The sequence below is a fragment of the Toxorhynchites rutilus genome, chromosome 3, assembly GCF_029784135.1.
Source record: "Toxorhynchites rutilus septentrionalis strain SRP chromosome 3, ASM2978413v1, whole genome shotgun sequence".
Taxonomy (NCBI): Eukaryota; Metazoa; Arthropoda; class Insecta; order Diptera; family Culicidae; genus Toxorhynchites; species Toxorhynchites rutilus.
Window position 1 is genome coordinate 113,879,208 of NC_073746.1, and position 18,061 is coordinate 113,897,268.

General features: G+C 43.1%; 1 protein-coding gene across 1 annotated transcript in view; it reads right to left on the reverse strand.

Annotated features, from left to right (window-relative positions):
• The window catches only part of LOC129777183 (collagen alpha-1(IV) chain), an 89,799-nt gene that overhangs the window by 1,028 nt on the left and 70,710 nt on the right, over nucleotides 1-18,061 (reverse strand). The window contains exons 2-6 of the mRNA XM_055783305.1: nucleotides 4,949-5,131; nucleotides 4,836-4,880; nucleotides 3,373-4,783; nucleotides 2,971-3,313; nucleotides 29-2,912 (exon numbers count right to left, since the gene is read on the reverse strand). Of these exons, the coding sequence (XP_055639280.1) occupies nucleotides 29-2,912; nucleotides 2,971-3,313; nucleotides 3,373-4,783; nucleotides 4,836-4,880; nucleotides 4,949-5,131 (4,866 nt within the window). The remainder of the gene's footprint in view (nucleotides 1-28; nucleotides 2,913-2,970; nucleotides 3,314-3,372; nucleotides 4,784-4,835; nucleotides 4,881-4,948; nucleotides 5,132-18,061) is intronic.

Consider the following 18,061-nt stretch of genomic DNA (forward strand, 5'->3'; position numbering starts at 1 on the left):
TTGGTGAATATATATCTGAGAAAATTACCATCACATAACTGTATCCAATCCACAATTCTTCCCATCCACCCGGACAATCCGGTATGGCCATAGTTTGGCTATGAATTGAGATGACTCGGGTTGTTGTCTCGCAAACAGAACATCTTGAGATATATTTTTCGATTTCACGTGATTTCATTGGTGCCATAGACATCGACATTGGTTCTGGAGAGGCCAGCCAGACAGTATCATCGTTGTTCGAGGCGTAGTTGCACACGTTATTGATATCACAGAACAGATATGGCATTGTGCTGAACTTCCTTAGGCATGATCCTGCACTTCCTAGATCTTGTCCAACCGTTCTACTGCTTCCAATAACACTCACTAGAGAGTAGCCATCCCATAGTTTGATGGTGTTCAACGGACACTCGGGAATATGCACGGTTTGTGAGTGTTTTGTAAAAATGAAACCACGGCTCTTTGCTGCTGGTGGTGGAGGAGCAGGATCACCAACTTCTCCTCGTAATCCAGGGTAGCCATCGAGGCCATCCCGTCCAGGTGCTCCTTGGAAACCCTTTTCTCCTTTGAAGCCCATTTCACCTTCCTGTCCAGCTAGGCCTTGCTGACCCTTTTCGCCTTTCAAACCGACGAGCCCTGGAAAACCTGAAGGACCCATTTCACCTTCATCTCCTGGTGTACCCTTGTTACCGGGAACACCGCGATCGCCCGGTTGATTTGGTCTCCAGTTATCCAAAGGAATGGGATCTCCTCGTTCTCCTTTGACACCTTTCAAACCTATTCGCCCAAAGAATCCTTCCTCGCCAGTTTCACCAATTTCTCCCTTGGCTCCAATAAGTCCACGTAAACCAGGACGACCAACAGGACCAATTTCACCAGTGAATCCCTGAGGACCAGGCATTCCATCCAATCCTGGTAGACCATCATCGCCGATCGCTCCCTTGATTCCCTTAATGGATAATCCGATACTTCCCGAAAATCCCTTTTCGCCAGGGGAACCCCTAGCACCCATCGGACCTGGTAAACCTGGTAGACCATCCAAACCCGGAGCACCCTCAAAACCGATTTCACCTTTGGTACCTTTGAGAGCGCCGCTAACTAATCCCATGATACCGCGTGGACCAGATTGTCCGTCGTCACCATAATCACCTGGGGCTCCCTTACTTCCTTGAATACCAGTACGACCTGGGAATCCATCGTACCCTGCCTCTCCTTCATCTCCTTGTTCCGGGCGAGTTAAGAGTGTTCCTCGTGGTCCTTGGAATCCTGGATTGCCCTGTTCACCCTTTACTCCATCTAAACCACTTCTTCCAGCAAAACCGGATTCACCACGTAGCCCCGGATCTCCCTTTTCTCCAGGATAACCTTGGCGACCTGAAAAGCCTTGTAATCCTGGCATTCCTTCTAGCCCAGGATAACCTGGCGCACCTTGATCGCCCTTCTGGGGAGCTATCATTATAAGCTCACCTGGTATTCCAGGGAATCCTTGTTCACCTTGAAGACCTTGCAGACCCATAAGGCCAATACGCCCAACATCTCCACGTTCACCTTTTTCGCCAACGAATCCAATGAATCCTTGTTCACCTTGTTCGCCTTGTTCACCGTTGCTTCCTGGAGTGCCTCTGAGTCCTATGAGGCCACGTGGTCCATCCTTTCCTCGACGACCAGGAATTCCTGGGTATCCATCTTTACCTTTGTCACCTTGAATTCCCTTCTGTCCAAGAATTCCTTCATCTCCTCGTTCACCTTTAAATCCGGGACGTCCTGGAATTCCATTGTATCCAGGAGCCCCTTTGGGTCCCTTAAGACCAGGGTGTCCGTCAATAACCCTTCCTGCGTCACCCTCTTCACCTTTTAAGCCAGATAGTCCTACTGCACCATCAAGACCAGGAGGCCCTCGTAAACCGTATGTACCGGCTTCACCCTTATGTCCGCTGAAAGAAGCTGACCCTTTACTTCCCTTAATTCCTTGGAAGCCAACATCGCCTATATATCCTTTGGTTCCATTCCGTCCAACTCTTCCCGGGAAGCCAATATTGCCAATATCTCCCAATTCACCTTTTTCTCCTCTCAATCCAACGAAACCTCGGCGACCAGTGAGCCCTATGTTTCCTTGATCTCCTGATTCACCACGCTCGCCTTGGTATCCTTCTTCACCCATGTAACCATTTATGCCGCGAGGTCCAGAGTCACCGAATTCTCCATCGTCTCCTGGTAATCCCGGCAGACCATCACGTCCAGTATTGCCGACTTCCCCTTTTGGACCTTGTGGCCCTTCAATGCCTGGTTCTCCTCGTTCTCCTTTATCGCCATATGGTGCGGTTTGACCAGATGTTCCAGGAGCTCCCGGAGCACCTCGATCCCCATAAACAAGGTCCCCTACCATGCCCTTGTTACCAGGTAGACCTATACGACCTTGAACGCCATAATCTCCAGCTTCTCCTTTTATACCAACAATACCCGGTGGTCCTCTGTAACCGTCTGGACCTTTGAAGCCTTTATCGCCGTATTCGCCGAAATAACCTGCCTCACCCTCTTCACCCATTTCACCAAACAGCACAGCACGGCCAGGGTCACCTCGTTGTCCCTTGAGACCAAGTAAGCCAGGAGGACCATCGAGACCTGGCGTACCCGGAAAGCCATCTTCGCCTTGCAAGCCATGATCTCCAATCATACCAAAATACCCTTTGTAGCCCATCGGTCCCTGTATGCTTTCTCCAGCAAGCCCTGCCGCACCATCAGGCCCTCTGAATCCTTCATCTCCAATTTCTCCGCGATAGCCTTTTTCACCTTGTAGTCCTTCATCGCCGAATGGTCCTCGTTCTCCTTTATCACCGATGATTTTGTAATCCATTTCGGCAATAGCTCCTGGTTCGCCACGATCTCCTTGGTCGCCTCGTTCACCCTTTACTCCTCTACGAAACAGAAATATTACCTATTATTGGGGAAAAATTCTTAATCGTATTCACTCACATATCACCAAGTGGGCCAGGGGTACCTCTGAGCGACCACATTGTATAAGAATTATGAACCGCGTCTCTGCCATGGGAACCATCTCGACCAGGAATGCCAGGTTCTCCGTCTCTACCTCGGAGACCAGGATTTCCGTCGTCTCCTATGTCACCCTGTTCCCCTAGAATACCCGGATCTCCAGCAATTCCAACGAAACCTTCATCACCCTGTTCGCCTTGCAGTCCACGATAGCCCACATCACCTTTATCTCCAGGGAAGGAGACCAAACTACCACGACGAATGACGAATCCTTTCTGGCCTTTTTCTCCAGAACGTCCAGGTTCGCCGTTTCCTCCAGGAATACCTATCAATAGTCTTAACATTAGACAACAAAGCGTTATAACGTAAAGTCGTATGTCTTGCCTTTGAGTCCCTGAATACCTTTCATACCAGGTTTTCCAGGGGTACCTTTCAGACCTCGTGGACCAGGTAGACCACGATTACCATCGATTCCATCCCAACCCGGTCGTCCAATATCACCGCCATCACCTTTAATTCCTCGTGGTCCAGGGGGACATATACCACAATCATCGCCTCGAAAACCTTTGTCACCTTTAGGACCATCATACCCGTTCCATCCAGGGTCACCCACTGGACCCGGAAGGCCAGGAATACCATCAGGACCCAATGGACCAGTAATATTATAGCCGATTCCTGGAAGACCTTTGTCTCCAGACTCACCAACCTCTCCTTGTTCACCTTTTTCTCCAAACTCGCCATTCAAACCTGGCAATCCTGCCTCTCCCTTCAGTCCTGTAATATTTCTGCCAAGGTATCCTTTTTGACCTTTCATACCAGCTGGGCCCTCAATACCCCTGATACCAACTGGACCTTGAGGTCCACTTTCTCCATCATTGCCGCGCTGTCCAGCTACAGTGGAACCCTTCTTTCCTCTTGGACCATCCGTTCCTGAATCACCTGGAGGGCCTTGTAATCCCATCAAACCTCTTCGTCCTGGGTTTCCAGGTATCCCACTTAATCCTTGATTGCCTGGTGGTCCAACATCACCCTGTGGCCCCACGGGTCCAATAATTATAGGAGCCAATGTTGGATCATATATTCCAGGAGCTCCCCGAACACCTTGAGGTCCTGGTACTCCGGGGATACCTTCATCACCCAACTCACCTTTGTCTCCTATATCCCCATCGCGTCCAGCGTATCCAGGTGCGCCTTTTTCTCCTTTATCGCCAGGTGGACCAGGAGGTCCATCTTTTCCCTGTTTTCCACGATCTCCAACGTTGCCTTCCTCGCCTTTGAAACCCTTCAAACCACGTTCACCCGGAAATCCAGAATCTCCCTTTCTTCCATGAAGTCCTGGGGTACCATCCTCTCCTCTGTCACCTTTGGCACCACTAACGCCTTTGCTAACCGTGGAATTCTTACTCGAGAAGTAGTGATACGGCTCACCGGGTTCTCCTGGTTCTCCTGGACAGAATGGAACAGATGCTTCTCCTTCGTCGCCTAATTCACCTTTTGGTCCCAAAAGTCCGTCTATTCCATTTACACCGTCGAATCCCGGTAGACCTCTATTTCCTTTGAAGCCAAAGGGTCCGACCATCCCCGGACGACCAGGCTCCCCCGAAGCCCCTTTTGTTCCCTTTGAATTAATACCACCCTCGCCCGAATCGCCCCGGTATCCGAGAGGACCCTGTAAACCAGGTTGACCACGATCCCCAGGATAGCCAGGCATACCGGGGATACCCATGGCTCCATCCGTCCCGTTGCAACCGTCGATACCTCGTGGACCACGTGGTCCGTCATCGCCCGGCATTCCCTAAAATATCCTGCTTGTAGAGTGGATTGATCAAATTATGCCATCTAATTACCGGAATTCCTGGATATCCAACGGGACCACGTTCGCCAGTATCACCCTACAATAACGGATCAAATGATAATGGTTGATTGAAAATACACCGAATAGACGATTTTGGACACCTACTCTGTAACCTTTGTCGCCCATTGATCCGAATTCACCGCGATCACCTCCTTCACCGGGCCAGCCGGGGGGACCATCAAAACCAACGTCTCCCGGCAGACCGCTTGGTCCCGGTATGCCATGCGGTCCGATTTGTCCTGGCGCCCCTCGCAGCCCCTTGCAATCACATGCCGTTCGATTGCAGATCTGGTGGAAGAGTGGAATAAAGGAACATTATTATGGCATTCTAAGGTCGAAAAACTTAAATCAAGTAGAATCCACTGTGAACAGGAAAGAGAATTTGTTCGACCTATTCCCGATGCGACGCACGTGTTATATGGTATGTCGAGATGGGAAATTTGCGTAAAGTGCGCAAAATCAGCGTGCCGGAGTGATTTAAGACAGATTCAATCAATTACACTGCCAATGAAACAGTCGGGTTTGCTTGTATTTAATTTTCATTGATCTCAGAACTATATACAATTGCAAAGAATCGATTTTCACCACAGTGGGGGGTGACTTCAAAGTGTATAACGTATCAATCGAGAAGTTTTGCCGATAGTGCGAATCTCATTGGTCACTCATATACTTTGAACCATTGAAACCAATAGATATTTCGTTCCTCGGTTGGATTTCTAGCTGTAGATTGCACAGTACATGTGCCACACAGTAATCGTAGACTCGTACTAAGTTAGCGAAAGACCTCACAGCAACTATACAATCGTTTTAATTTGCGATTATTTATCATCTATACTGTCGTTCTACGCATAGTTGTCCCATGTTCCGAAATCAGCAACTGAGAAAAACGCATTCAAAGTTTTCTAGAATATTTGTCTACCAGAAGCTTTAAGTATTTCTGCTTAGCAATACACTGGGTTTTTTATAAGCAGAAAACTATTGTTTAATGAAATGTGGAAAGATCCCCTCATTTGATTCAATCAATCCTGGTTACGGGCTCAAAAATCCAGGTGGGACAGTTATGCCTAGAATATCAACATGGGACAATTGAACTTGATGTTGTTTTTTGAAATACTGGGAACAAGCAACACGTTTTTTTTGTGATTTTCCGAAAGATTTTGCATAAAAACAAAAACGTTTTATGAAGAAGGGAGTGATCTGCAATATTTTGCAGAATATAAATCTCATCGTTTTTAGGCATTTGCTAACAAGGTGTACACGTGTTCTGTTAAACTTTTTTTTTCATTTGTTTGAGAATTGGTTCATTTTTCCAAACCAGAAATGAGTACATTAGCCCTCCTGGAAGCATGAAACAAATTTCGTGTACTTCAACTTCAAATATGATATGGTATAGAATATCAACATGGGACAATTGAGCTTGATGTTGTTTTTTAAAAATCTGGGAATAAACAGTAACTTTTTTTGTGTTTTTCCGGAAGAATAGGCATAAAAACAACGTTTTATGAAGAAAAGTGAAAATTGTCGAAAAGTACAATTAGTGTACACTGTTAGACACTATGAACTGACGGTGCTCTTCTAGTGTTGGTTTTCATTGATCACCTTCATGAATTTAGTTTATATTCCAAGAATACTTAAACCTTCAATTTGCGAAAAGTGCGAAAGAAATCATGCCGGTAGAGCCCAAGTAGCTTGCGCTTGAGCATGCGTAATTGCTGACAAATGCCTAATTAGTTCAATTACTATAAACAAACCCATTCTTCGTAATATTCTGGATTCAAATGCAGATGACTTCATCGGCCAATACTGGGGCGTGATTCAGGGCAATCTCCATTAAAATGGCAAGTAAAATGCACAACAAACGCTCATATAAACTGACTAGATATCATCGCATAAATTTGCCCCATCTCTCGCAGTATCTCTCGGTGCATCCAGAAAATCACATTGCGGTGTAATGAGGAAAACATATGTTGCTATCCTCATCCGCACAGTTTCGCGTTACGCTCTGCTGCTAGCTGATGTCAACAGGCATTGAGGTCAAGGAAAAGGCGTGGGACTCAAAAATGATGACGAGTCGCACTAGCGTGCCGGCAAAAGTCAAGTGCATCTCCTGCCACTACTTCCAGCATACAATCTGATCCGATCTTCGGCGTTTGAGTGATTGATATTGTGGCGCTTGCGCCTCCAATCAATCGATTGCATTCAGAAATTCTGTTTGAGTATAGTCATACATACAGTGCTCAATGATGTATTTCGCGAAAACCATATACTCATCTACTCATGTTTTTCTTCCGCTTCGGAAGAAACAAAGTTTCAAAAATAAATCATCCGCTCGCGCGCGAAAGTAAACAAACATCGTGGGCTAGAAGCATTCGTTTATTGATAGCTAATAATTTGTTTTGCATCGTTCAACCTCGCTAAGGATTACGTAATATGATGTGAAGAATCATGTCGAAGTTTGCTTTTTCGGTGGAAATATTGATTCGATTCATTTTCTGTGACTATCAACATCTGTTTGGGCGTCTTCCTGGGATATGATTACATAGCCAACATATAATTTTTGGTAACACTCGTTCATATTTCTAAATAAACAGTTGCTGTAGCTGAATCAAATTGTTGCTGAAAGCTGAATCAAATAGTGAATTCATTGGTCCCAATTCGTATTGACGACATAAAACTTCGTTTTGGGAAACAAAAATAGTAGAAGAGGATCAGTATCTTTGAACATGCTTAAAAATTACTCCTGATTTGGTTGCCGTATTTCTCATAAACACTCATTAACCGCGCCAACTGTTAGAAAACATAGTGAAAGAATCGTATTTTACCGTTCAATGTTGGAGTAGTATTGAACTAATTTTTCAATTACTTTATAGCCTTTACAATTTAGGGGATCTGTTTAGGACCACTCCATCCTATATATCGTTCTGACATGACTAAATTTGAGGAAAAAAATCATTGTTTTTACGGATCTTTCGAGATTTCATATAGCATGGTTCGTCGTTTGACTGATAACTTGTTGCCATTTCGTGTTTGGAAACTTACAGAAGTAAATAATCTCGGACAGCTGTTTTTATGAGCTTCTTTAGAGGCTATTTCTTACCAGCTAAATCAATCATCACAAGCAGCAACAATAGTAACCACTTGATGTCAGGTCCGGAGTTTTTGACAAATCACTATCGATGTGTGTGGATAAGGCTTTGGACTTTGTTTCTCAGACAGGGCTGTTTCGAATGACTTTTGCTCTCACACGAATAAGAAGTTAGGAGTTCAAGGGTTTAGAGGCGTATGAACTGAAAAGTTTATAGCCTCTTTAAAACAAAGAATGTCAATAGGAAGGAAGTATTTCAGAATCATTTGCTTCCGTTTTTGCATCGAAACCACCATGTTATTCCAACAGAATAAAGCATTATTTCATAAAAGTCTGAAGTTCTTTACATGGTTTATAGGTTTCGGTTCTGGACTACCCTGCTTTTAACCAGTTCCAACCCCAATCGATAACTTATGTAGATTGATCGTACGAAGAATAGAAGAATAGAACTGCCCAAGAATAGGTGGTATGTGAGTTTTATTGAGCTTAACACTTTAAGGACCGGGAAGAAATCTGTAAGTCTGTGTCTGGTACCGCACGTTTTGAGTTGTGTGAAGATGCTTGCTTTGCTTGCAAGTTTTTAAGAGGCTTTGAACTTTACAATTCATTTGCCACGGGTGCACACGCCATTGTATGCACACTGACAAGTATTTGAAAAAAAAAACATCAGGCAGCTCAAGCTTTTTATTGTTAAATACGCAGAACAAGTATGATGGGAATGTTTGAAAAGTCTTACATACTGCAGAAAAAAGGTGGAACTGCAATGTAATGAGAGATTTCAAACGGAAATGAGGTGAAACAAGTGGGAACATAGCTCGTGCAAAAGTATCATGGGTCGTGGAAGGAAAAATGTTCTCGAGAAATGGTCAATGGCTTTACAACAATAATAATATCTGCTAATGTATGCTTGTTGTGTTGAACATGGAGTTCAATACGTTTTTAAACCTCAACAAGTTTTTCTTGTTCGGATTTTCACGTATTCAATGTTCATCTGATTTTTGCTGAATCGTTAGTTGTCGACATCTGTCAACCGAATATCGTTTTTTTGCTCAACAAGTTCAATTTTTACTGCGTTGAAAATGTCGTGTTTCGTTAGAAATAAGCACCATTTGTGGGAAGACTTCCTATTTCATTGGAAGGAAGCAGGAAGCAGCGGAAGCGTATCGGATGCTCGTGGAAGTTTATGGTGACCTCGCACCGTCGAATAGATTTTTATAGAGTATGGTTTGGACAATTCAAACGTGTTGGTTTTAGTGTTGTAGATAAGAAGCGCCCGGGTCAACCGAAAAGGTTTGAAATCGAAGAATGAGAGACATTACTCGATCAAGATTCGTGTCGATCACAAACAGAACTTGCAAAATCATTGCGAGTAACTCGACAAGCTATTTCTAATGTCCGACATTTGTTGACCGGCACAAAAGCAAGTTTTTTTTGCACCGCATCGTTACCGGGCACGAGAAGTGGTACTACGACAAAAAGCGAAAGATCGTATGTAAAGCCCGGCCAACTAGGAACATCTACGTCGAAGCCGAACATCCACGGTCCAAAATAAAATATGAACGCTTCTTTCGCGACGGGATCCGAAAATTGTCAGAAAGATGGGAAGAAGTAGTGGCAAGCGATTGCCAATACTTTGAATAATGTATTAATTCATTTTATTATTCAAATAAATGCTAATCTCCCAGAAATTACCTTTTTTGAAATTCATCGCCGTTCCATATACGTACTGGCTACGGATACACCGTTGCTGTACAACGTACTGTTGTAAAGAAGCTTCATGTATCGACTTCCACTATTCAAGTGTTGTTTGACTCCCCAATATCCGATTTGTTTCTTGAGCTGTTATGAGGAACCATAAACGTCGTTTGTATGACACTCCCTCATTTCTCGCTTCATCCTATTCCTGAAACATTACTTCAAATCTTATTCAAGCCATTCGGGAATACTATGACTTGAGCCAATTCCCGTCATTTGCCACACGGAATAAAGAAAATTATTCTGTTTTTTTTTCGCATGATTTTGACGTAGAACTACGCCTTTAAGGAAGGGTGCCAAATCAGAAAACAGGTCAAGTTTTTATGAAATAAAGTTAACGTTAATAACTATTTTCACAGCGAACGAATTCTTTAGATCAGATTACCAATCGAATCGGAAGCTCTCTAAGATTTGTTCGATATGCTATACATTACAATTACCCTAATCCCTAAACGGTTTAAATTAATCAAAAATTGGAAGCATTCCCATTTTCGCATACATTTGTTCTGCCGATTTGTGTGCTTACCTACCCGTACCCTCAAAACGAGCATCTAATACAATTGTTTCTGTCCGTTTTCAACTTATTTGGTGTAAATAAGCCATTCACGATTTGTGGGTTCAACTTCTCGTTTGGTGGTCATCGGAGCAACATTGTTGCCAGCGGGCATCGAGCGAGAATGGATTGTCTTTCTGCAGACAGAGGAAGGAGGAGTATGGAGTAGAGTTTTCTTCCACGGGCCCTCCTCAGGGCTAGAGGTGAATTGATTGAAGAAGTTTTAAACCCAATATGAAATGGATTGGAATGAAACCATAGTTGCGAGCGAGCTAACAAGTACAACACAATGAGCACACATCATTCATGCCTAATGTCTGTATCAAAGTGTGTTACGACAAAGAAGGTGCTAGCAGCATACGGGAAATTTTTGTGCTAGTGCGGGGATATGGAAGAGTATCCAGAAATTTGGAAAACGGATATACACTGCATTTACTTAAATACAACGTATCTTTCATGGAAGTATGCTTTCAAATCCCAGTAGCAAATCTTACTTATATGCATGTTCTGGGGCTCGAATGCACCCCAAGCGGAATATAGGAGCAAAGGTGTTTATGGTTTGTAGTGTTTATGTTGAAAATTTAATTTACAAAGGGGTAGTACACTATGAAAACTTAAAAAAAAAAAAAAGGATTTCTGACTTAAAATGTTCTCTGGGATGTCGATTTTACTATAGTTTCTGTCTCAGGTTTGCCCGATGCTCTGTTCATAAGTTACAAGCCCATTAGTGGACCTAAGTCTTTGCATAAGGAGCGCGAGAAGAATGCGTACAACGCATACATCAGTTGCCTACGGGAATTGGTCCCATGTGCATTTGTCTATTAAAGATTCGAACAACTTGATTCGTTTTCCATCGCGACCAGAGCGGTGGATTTGCAACATTGATGGATGCAAGTTGCATCATGCAACCAGAAGTCTAAAGTTTTGAAAATTGCAACAAATATAGCAACCGGTTACTTAAATTATGGTCCACAAGGCGTTTTGGAGATAATGAAAGAACTCAAGCTTTACATTGGACCGCAACAATTTCTGCGAAAAATCGGATATGGAACGAATCGAACGAGCAGAGATGCGGATGTAAGAAGCAGCTAGAGAAGCCCGAAAGTCCAATTTGGCTACAAAAAAGCGACAAGAAGTGATTTTGTCAAGCGTTGAAGGTCAGATTTATGGTCCAAGGATTGCAGACTGAAGAAAAGATTTAGAAGAAACAAAATTAATGTATCCAAAATTTGAAACGCGTAGAATTTCTTTGATATTTTGAAAAATAAAATTTTAGTGAATGTTTTTGTCTCGATTTTTGAGGCAAGATCTCAATTTTGTTACAAAAAATGTCGCCATTTCGTTAAAAATGAAAATTTCGAAAAAATCCTACGTACGTTAAAAAAGATTGGTTGAAATCGGTCCCCTGAAAAACTTGTAGAATTCCCACCAGTTTACAAGGTTTTGGCTGCAATAGTTCAACAATCCGGTTGCAGCTATTCAGGGGACAGTCCAATTGACACATTTTTTTTGTGTTTGTTAATCAATATATAAGGTACACCGGGGCAAGTTGAAATACGGGGTAAGTTAAAATGGAAGCTATAACTTTTACCAGGAATGATGTATTGACGTGATAAAAAAATATATAGTAAACATTATCTTTCAACCCACCTTATGAAAACCACGATCAGAATATTGGAATGCCTTAACGCAATCCTGCACCTTGGTTTACTTTTCTTGTTCGTGAAATCAAAACATCCATTTTTGCGCACTGACTCAATTGGTTCGAAAACACTGATTTTTTCAAAAATATCGCCGGAATTGCACGTCAGGTAATCAAATAGGGATAATCAAGTGTAGTTGTTTTGAAAACTAAACTAAAACATCTTTTTCCGTTTAGCTCTAAGCTTTTTAACTCAACCCATGTTTTTGACGTAGAACTACGTCTTTCATTAAGGCTGCCAAATCAGAAAACAGGTCAAGTTTTTATGAAATAAAGTTAACGTTATTAACTATTTTTGGTGCGAACGGATTTTAACGATTTGCATACCAATCGAATCGGAAATTTTCTAAGATTTGTTTGATATGTCTGTATATGGTTTGTGTTTGTGTGTGTATATTTAGATTCGACGAGCCATTGATATATGGATATTTGTATGCGTACGTGCGTGCGTGCGTGCTTCATAACCCGTACGTAAAAATAATGCATCTTCGCTACGCTGAAACCCCATTTGTATCTGCTCCCGTGCACCAAAAAAATATTTGGGGAATACCAAGTTATTCAATATGTTATATAAGTATTTCGCTCATTTAGTCCCCATGAAAGTAAATGTCGTTTTGGAATTTTTTATGTGATTTGGTTGCGCTCGCCATTAGCAAAACTTTTTCCACTAGGGATGACAGCTACGCTTATCTTGAGCATGAGAAAGTAATGCAACTTTTTTCGAGGCCAGTAATATTAACAGAAGCGTTTCTTTTGAGAATAGCGCAAAATGATGAGAGGTGTTTATATTACTAGTAGCTTTGAGCCACAATGTTAGGCTCTGTATGCAAGCTATGGCAAACGCTTGTTTGGTGCTTGGTTAACGTTGTATGAAGGATGCCTAGAGGTGCGATTCCACTGAGGCAATACTAAATAACAGTTAGCATGATATTTGATACTTGCAAATATTGTCATTGTTGTTGTTTCCATACGGTGCCAAAAATATATTGATGTAGTTATAAGATGTGGAATAATGGTACTGGTGACACAAGTATATAATCGATTATAGCCGAGCCTATGTCAATTGCGAAAACCCGGAATAGCGTTCGAGATAAATTTTCAATACATCGACATGAAACAAATTGCGACATACTAGTGTATTGTTCTGCAAGGGCGAGAATGAATCATCAATCGATTATCGACAATTGATTCTGCAATAAAAAAAACCATTTCAGGGCGATCAAACCATTCTACTAAACGGTTATTTATAAAATTCCACAGCATTATAAAATAATATCCGAAGTTACAAACAAGCGACATATATAAATTAACAGCGTAGTTCTACGTCAACAATGCGGTCGTGTCATTCAGCTCGCGCAGTCCGAAGACATCGGTCGCAAATTTGTTCGCGTCTATCATATAGTGGAGATTATACCGTTATCAGTGGCTGGTGAAGTTATTTCGCCCTAACGGGGTTCTCTTTATTGCGCGAGTGAGAAGAGCAGCAATCACAACCAGCGTGAGAAAGAAGTTCTCCACCGCGGGCGCGGTGCGTGTGCCGTATCATCGCTGTGTGTGCTTTATCATCGTCATCGATTCCATCATCGTGTGGTGGTGCGATTTACCGTTGCAGCTGTACCGAGCGATTGCCACGCGGTTCGATTGGGACACCGTTTCATTTCATTCGCATTGGTGTGCGATTTAGAAGGTCAAGTTGAAATGGAGATTGAAACTACTGTTTCCTCCTCACTAGCTACAACGGGGGCTGGGAAGTCGCTCAAACGCGTTCCCCCCTCAGAAGATGTCTCTTCAGAGAAAGAGTTAATTAACCTCAACAAGCCCCCCTCAAGAAAATTGGCAAACTTTTCCTCTTCGCCCCCTCCATCTCCCGCTTCCGTTCAACTCCCGAACTTGCCTCCCAGTCCTACTGATCCCACTCCCGCTCAACAATCGACCTCGTCCTCCCCCTCAGTTGTTTCCTCTCCTCGTGTCAAGGTCTATCCAGACGATGCACCTGGAGCTGGTCCATGGGTTGTTTTTTTCCGGCCCAAACCTAAAGGAAAATCTATTAATGTCATTCAGGTTTCGAAAGATCTGGCAAGATTTTATTCCTCCGTGGTCGAAATCTCTAAGGTTAGGCCGAACAAACTGCGTGTTGTCGTGAGTGATCGGAAACACGCAAATGCAATTGTGATCGACGAGAGGTTCACCCTAGAGTATCGTGTCTACGTGCCCTCCCATGACGTAGAAATCTCGGGGGTGGTAACTGAAACGGGTCTGACGTGCCAATTGATAAAAGAAGGAGTTGGTAAATTCAAAAGACTCCCTTTGGTGGGCGTTAAAATTTTGGACAGTCGCCAACTAGGTAAAGTATCCCAAGAAGAGGGAAAAACGAAATTCACGCCGTCAGACTCGTTTCGAGTAACTTTTGCTGGTTCGGCCCTCCCTGACTACGTCATGGTGGACAAATTGAGACTGCCTGTGCGACTCTTCGTGCCAAAGCCCATGACTTGCAACAAATGCAAGTCAGTTGGTCACACTTCAGATTATTGTGCCAACAAGGAGCGCTGTGCAACTTGCGGAGAGCAACATGTGGGGGAATCCTGCAGTGCGACTGAGCATAAGTGTCCATATTGCGGGGGATCCCCACACGTGCTCTCAGCTTGTGAAACTTACAAGAGTCGCTGGGAGAAACAGAAGCGCTCTTTGAAGGAACGCTCAAAACGCACTTTTGCGGATATTTTAAAGGGCGCTTCTCCACTTGCCCAACAACAATCAATCAACACTCAAAATGTCTTCGCCACGTTGCCCGTTGACGAAATGGAAGCGGACACAGCTAACGGGGGCACACCGTTCATTTTCCAAGGGAATCCCCGGCGCAAAAATGTGACCACTCCCAAAGTTCAAGGACAAGCCCCACCGGTTATACCCCCTGTTAGCATGTCTAAAAAATCGAGTGCAGCGGACAAGCAAAATCAGGTTCCTCCTGGTTTCCGTGGGAATAATTCACCTTCGAATGGCCCAGCACTCGAGGGGACATCAAAAACCCCAACTGTCCCTGTTTTTCCGTCTAGTTCAACTTCCCAATCGGGATTTATAAAGTTGACTGACCTTATGGATCAAATCTTCACGTGTTTTAACGTTTCCGACTCCATCAGAACCATTGTCATCTCAATGCTTCCAGTGTTAAAGACAATTTTGCAGCAATTGATGCAAACATGGCCCCTTCTTGCAATGATTATCTCTCTTGATGTCTAATTTAAATAGAGAGGTCGGAGATATCACTGTTTTACAGTGGAATTGTCGTAGTCTTATCCCTAAATTGGATACTTTCAAATTTCTAATTCATAAATTCAATTGTGATGTTTTTGCTCTGTCCGAAACCTGGCTCTCTTCTCAAAATGATCTCTCTTTCCACGATTTTAATATAATACGCTTGGACCGCGATGACAGATACGGAGGGGTACTATTGGGGATTAATAAGTGCCACCCATTTTTTAGAATTGAACTTCCACCTATTGGAGGGATCGAAGTTGTTGCTTGTCATGCAAACATCAGAGGCAAAGACCTCTGTATTGTCAGTTTGTATTGGCCTCCGAGAGCTGCGGTTAGCCGCAAGCAACTTGTTGACATGTGCTCACTCCTTCCTGAGCCACGATTGATCTTGGGAGACTTCAACTCTCACGGAACTGCCTGGGGGGAACAGTACGACGACAATCGTTCACTGTTGATATATGATCTTTGTAACAGCTTCAATATGACACTTTTGAACACTGGGGAAACAACACGTGTACCTAAACCTCCTGCTAACCCAAGTGCTCTTGACCTCTCGCTTTGCTCGAATTCACTATCGTTAGATTGCAAGTGGAATGTAATCCAGGACCCCAACGGTAGTGATCACTTGCCAATCAAAATTTCCATCACCATTGGGTCGAATTCTTCTGAATCTATAAACATGGCATATGACCTCACAAGACACATTGACTGGAAAAAATATGCGGACGCGATTGCTCTAGCCATCAATTCCAGAGATGGTTTGCCTCCATTGGAGGAGTATAACTTCATTTCTCGTTTGATATATGACAGCGCGGTTCGCGCTCAAACGAAACCCATCCCAGGCTCCACTATTCGTCGAAGGCCTCCCAATCCATGGTGGGATAGCCAATGTTCCAAGCTTTATCAGGATAAATCGAACGCATTTAAAGCTTTTCGAAAACGTGGAACCATTGAGAATTTTCAAACGTATTTGGACCTTGAAAATCAATTTAAAAACTTGATCAAAGGGAAAAAGCGTGCTTATTGGCGAACTTTCGTGGGAGGTTTGTCACGAGAAACGTCAATGAAAAAATTATGGAAAGTGGCTCGAAACATGAGAAATCGCTCTTCATTGAATGAATATTCACATCGATGGATTTTTAAATTTGCACGGAAAGTTTGTCCCGATTCCGTTCCTGTGCAAAAAATTGTTCGAGATATACCACAAGATAGGTGCGATCTTGATTCCGAGTTTTCGATGGTAGAATTCTCTCTTGCTCTCCTTTCTTGTAACAATTCGGCTCCAGGAACAGATAGAATTAAGTTCAACTTGCTGAAAAACCTCCCTGATGTGGCGAAACATCGCTTGTTGAATTTATTCAATCAGTTTCTGGAGCATAATGTTGTTCCAGATGATTGGAGACAAGTGCGAATTATAGCTATTCAAAAACCCGGAAAACCCGCGTCCGACTTCAATTCGTACCGCCCAATAGCAATGCTGTCTTGTATACGGAAATTGTTGGAGAAAATGATCTTGTTTCGCCTTGATCGTTGGGTTGAAACGAATGGCTTACTCTCAGATACACAATATGGGTTCCGCAGGGGCAAGGGGACGAATGATTGTCTTGCGTTGCTTTCTTCAGAAATTCAAATGGCTTACGCCGAAAAAAAACAAATGGCTTCAGTATTCTTGGACATAAAGGGGGCATTTGATTCTGTTTCAATAGAGGTTTTGTCAGACAAATTACACTCTCGGGGTCTACCGCCTCTATTGAATAATATGTTATATAACTTGCTTTGTGAGAAACATTTGAATTTTTCTCATGGAGATTCGGCAGTAAGTCGGGTCTCTTACATGGGCCTCCCTCAGGGCTCATGTTTAAGCCCCCTTTTGTACAACTTCTATGTAAGCGACATTGACAATTGCCTTACACAAAATTGCAGCTTAAGACAACTTGCAGATGATGGAGTAGTGTCTGTCGTAGGATCAAAAGAATCCGACCTGCAAGAACCCTTACAAGATACATTGAACAATTTTTCAACCTGGGCCATTGGGCTAGGGATCGAATTCTCCACGGAGAAAACAGAGATGGTGGTTTTTTCTAGGAAGCATAGACCAGCAAAACCAAAGCTTCAACTTTTGGGTAAACCAATCACTCATGCTATGTCATTCAAGTATCTTGGGGTCTGGTTCGACTCCAAATGTACTTGGGGGGCCCATATTAGGTATCTGAGTAAAAAATGCCAACAAAGAATAAACTTTCTCCGTACAATTACCGGCACCTGGTGGGGAGCCCATCCAGAAGATCTTATAATGTTGTATCGAACAACTATTCTCTCAGTGATGGAGTATGGCAGTTTCTGTTTTCAATCAGCTGCCAAAACACACCTCATTAAACTCGAGCGAATTCAGTATCTTTGTCTCCGTATTGCGTTGGGATGTATGCCCTCAACGCATACCATGAGTCTCGAGGTTTTGGCAGGCCTACTCCCACTAAAAGATCGCTTCAATTTATTATCTCTTCGGTTCTTCATCCGGTGTAAGGTCATGAACCCATTGGTGATCGGAAATTTTGAGCAGCTTATCGAGCTAAATTTTCATTCAGGATTCATGAGCTCATATCATGAATTCATCTCCATGCAGGTTGATTCTTCTTCGTATACTCCCAACCGTGTTTGTTTTCCTGACTACATCAATTCCTCTGTACATTTTGATCTGTTCATGAAGGAGAAAATCCATGGAATTCCAGATTATCATCGATCGGGGATCGTTCCTACGATCTTCAATGCAAAATATGGGCGTATCAATTGTGATAATATGTACTTTACTGATGGGTCCTCTATGAATGAGTCCACAGGATTTGGAGTGTTCAACGAATTTTTTAGCAC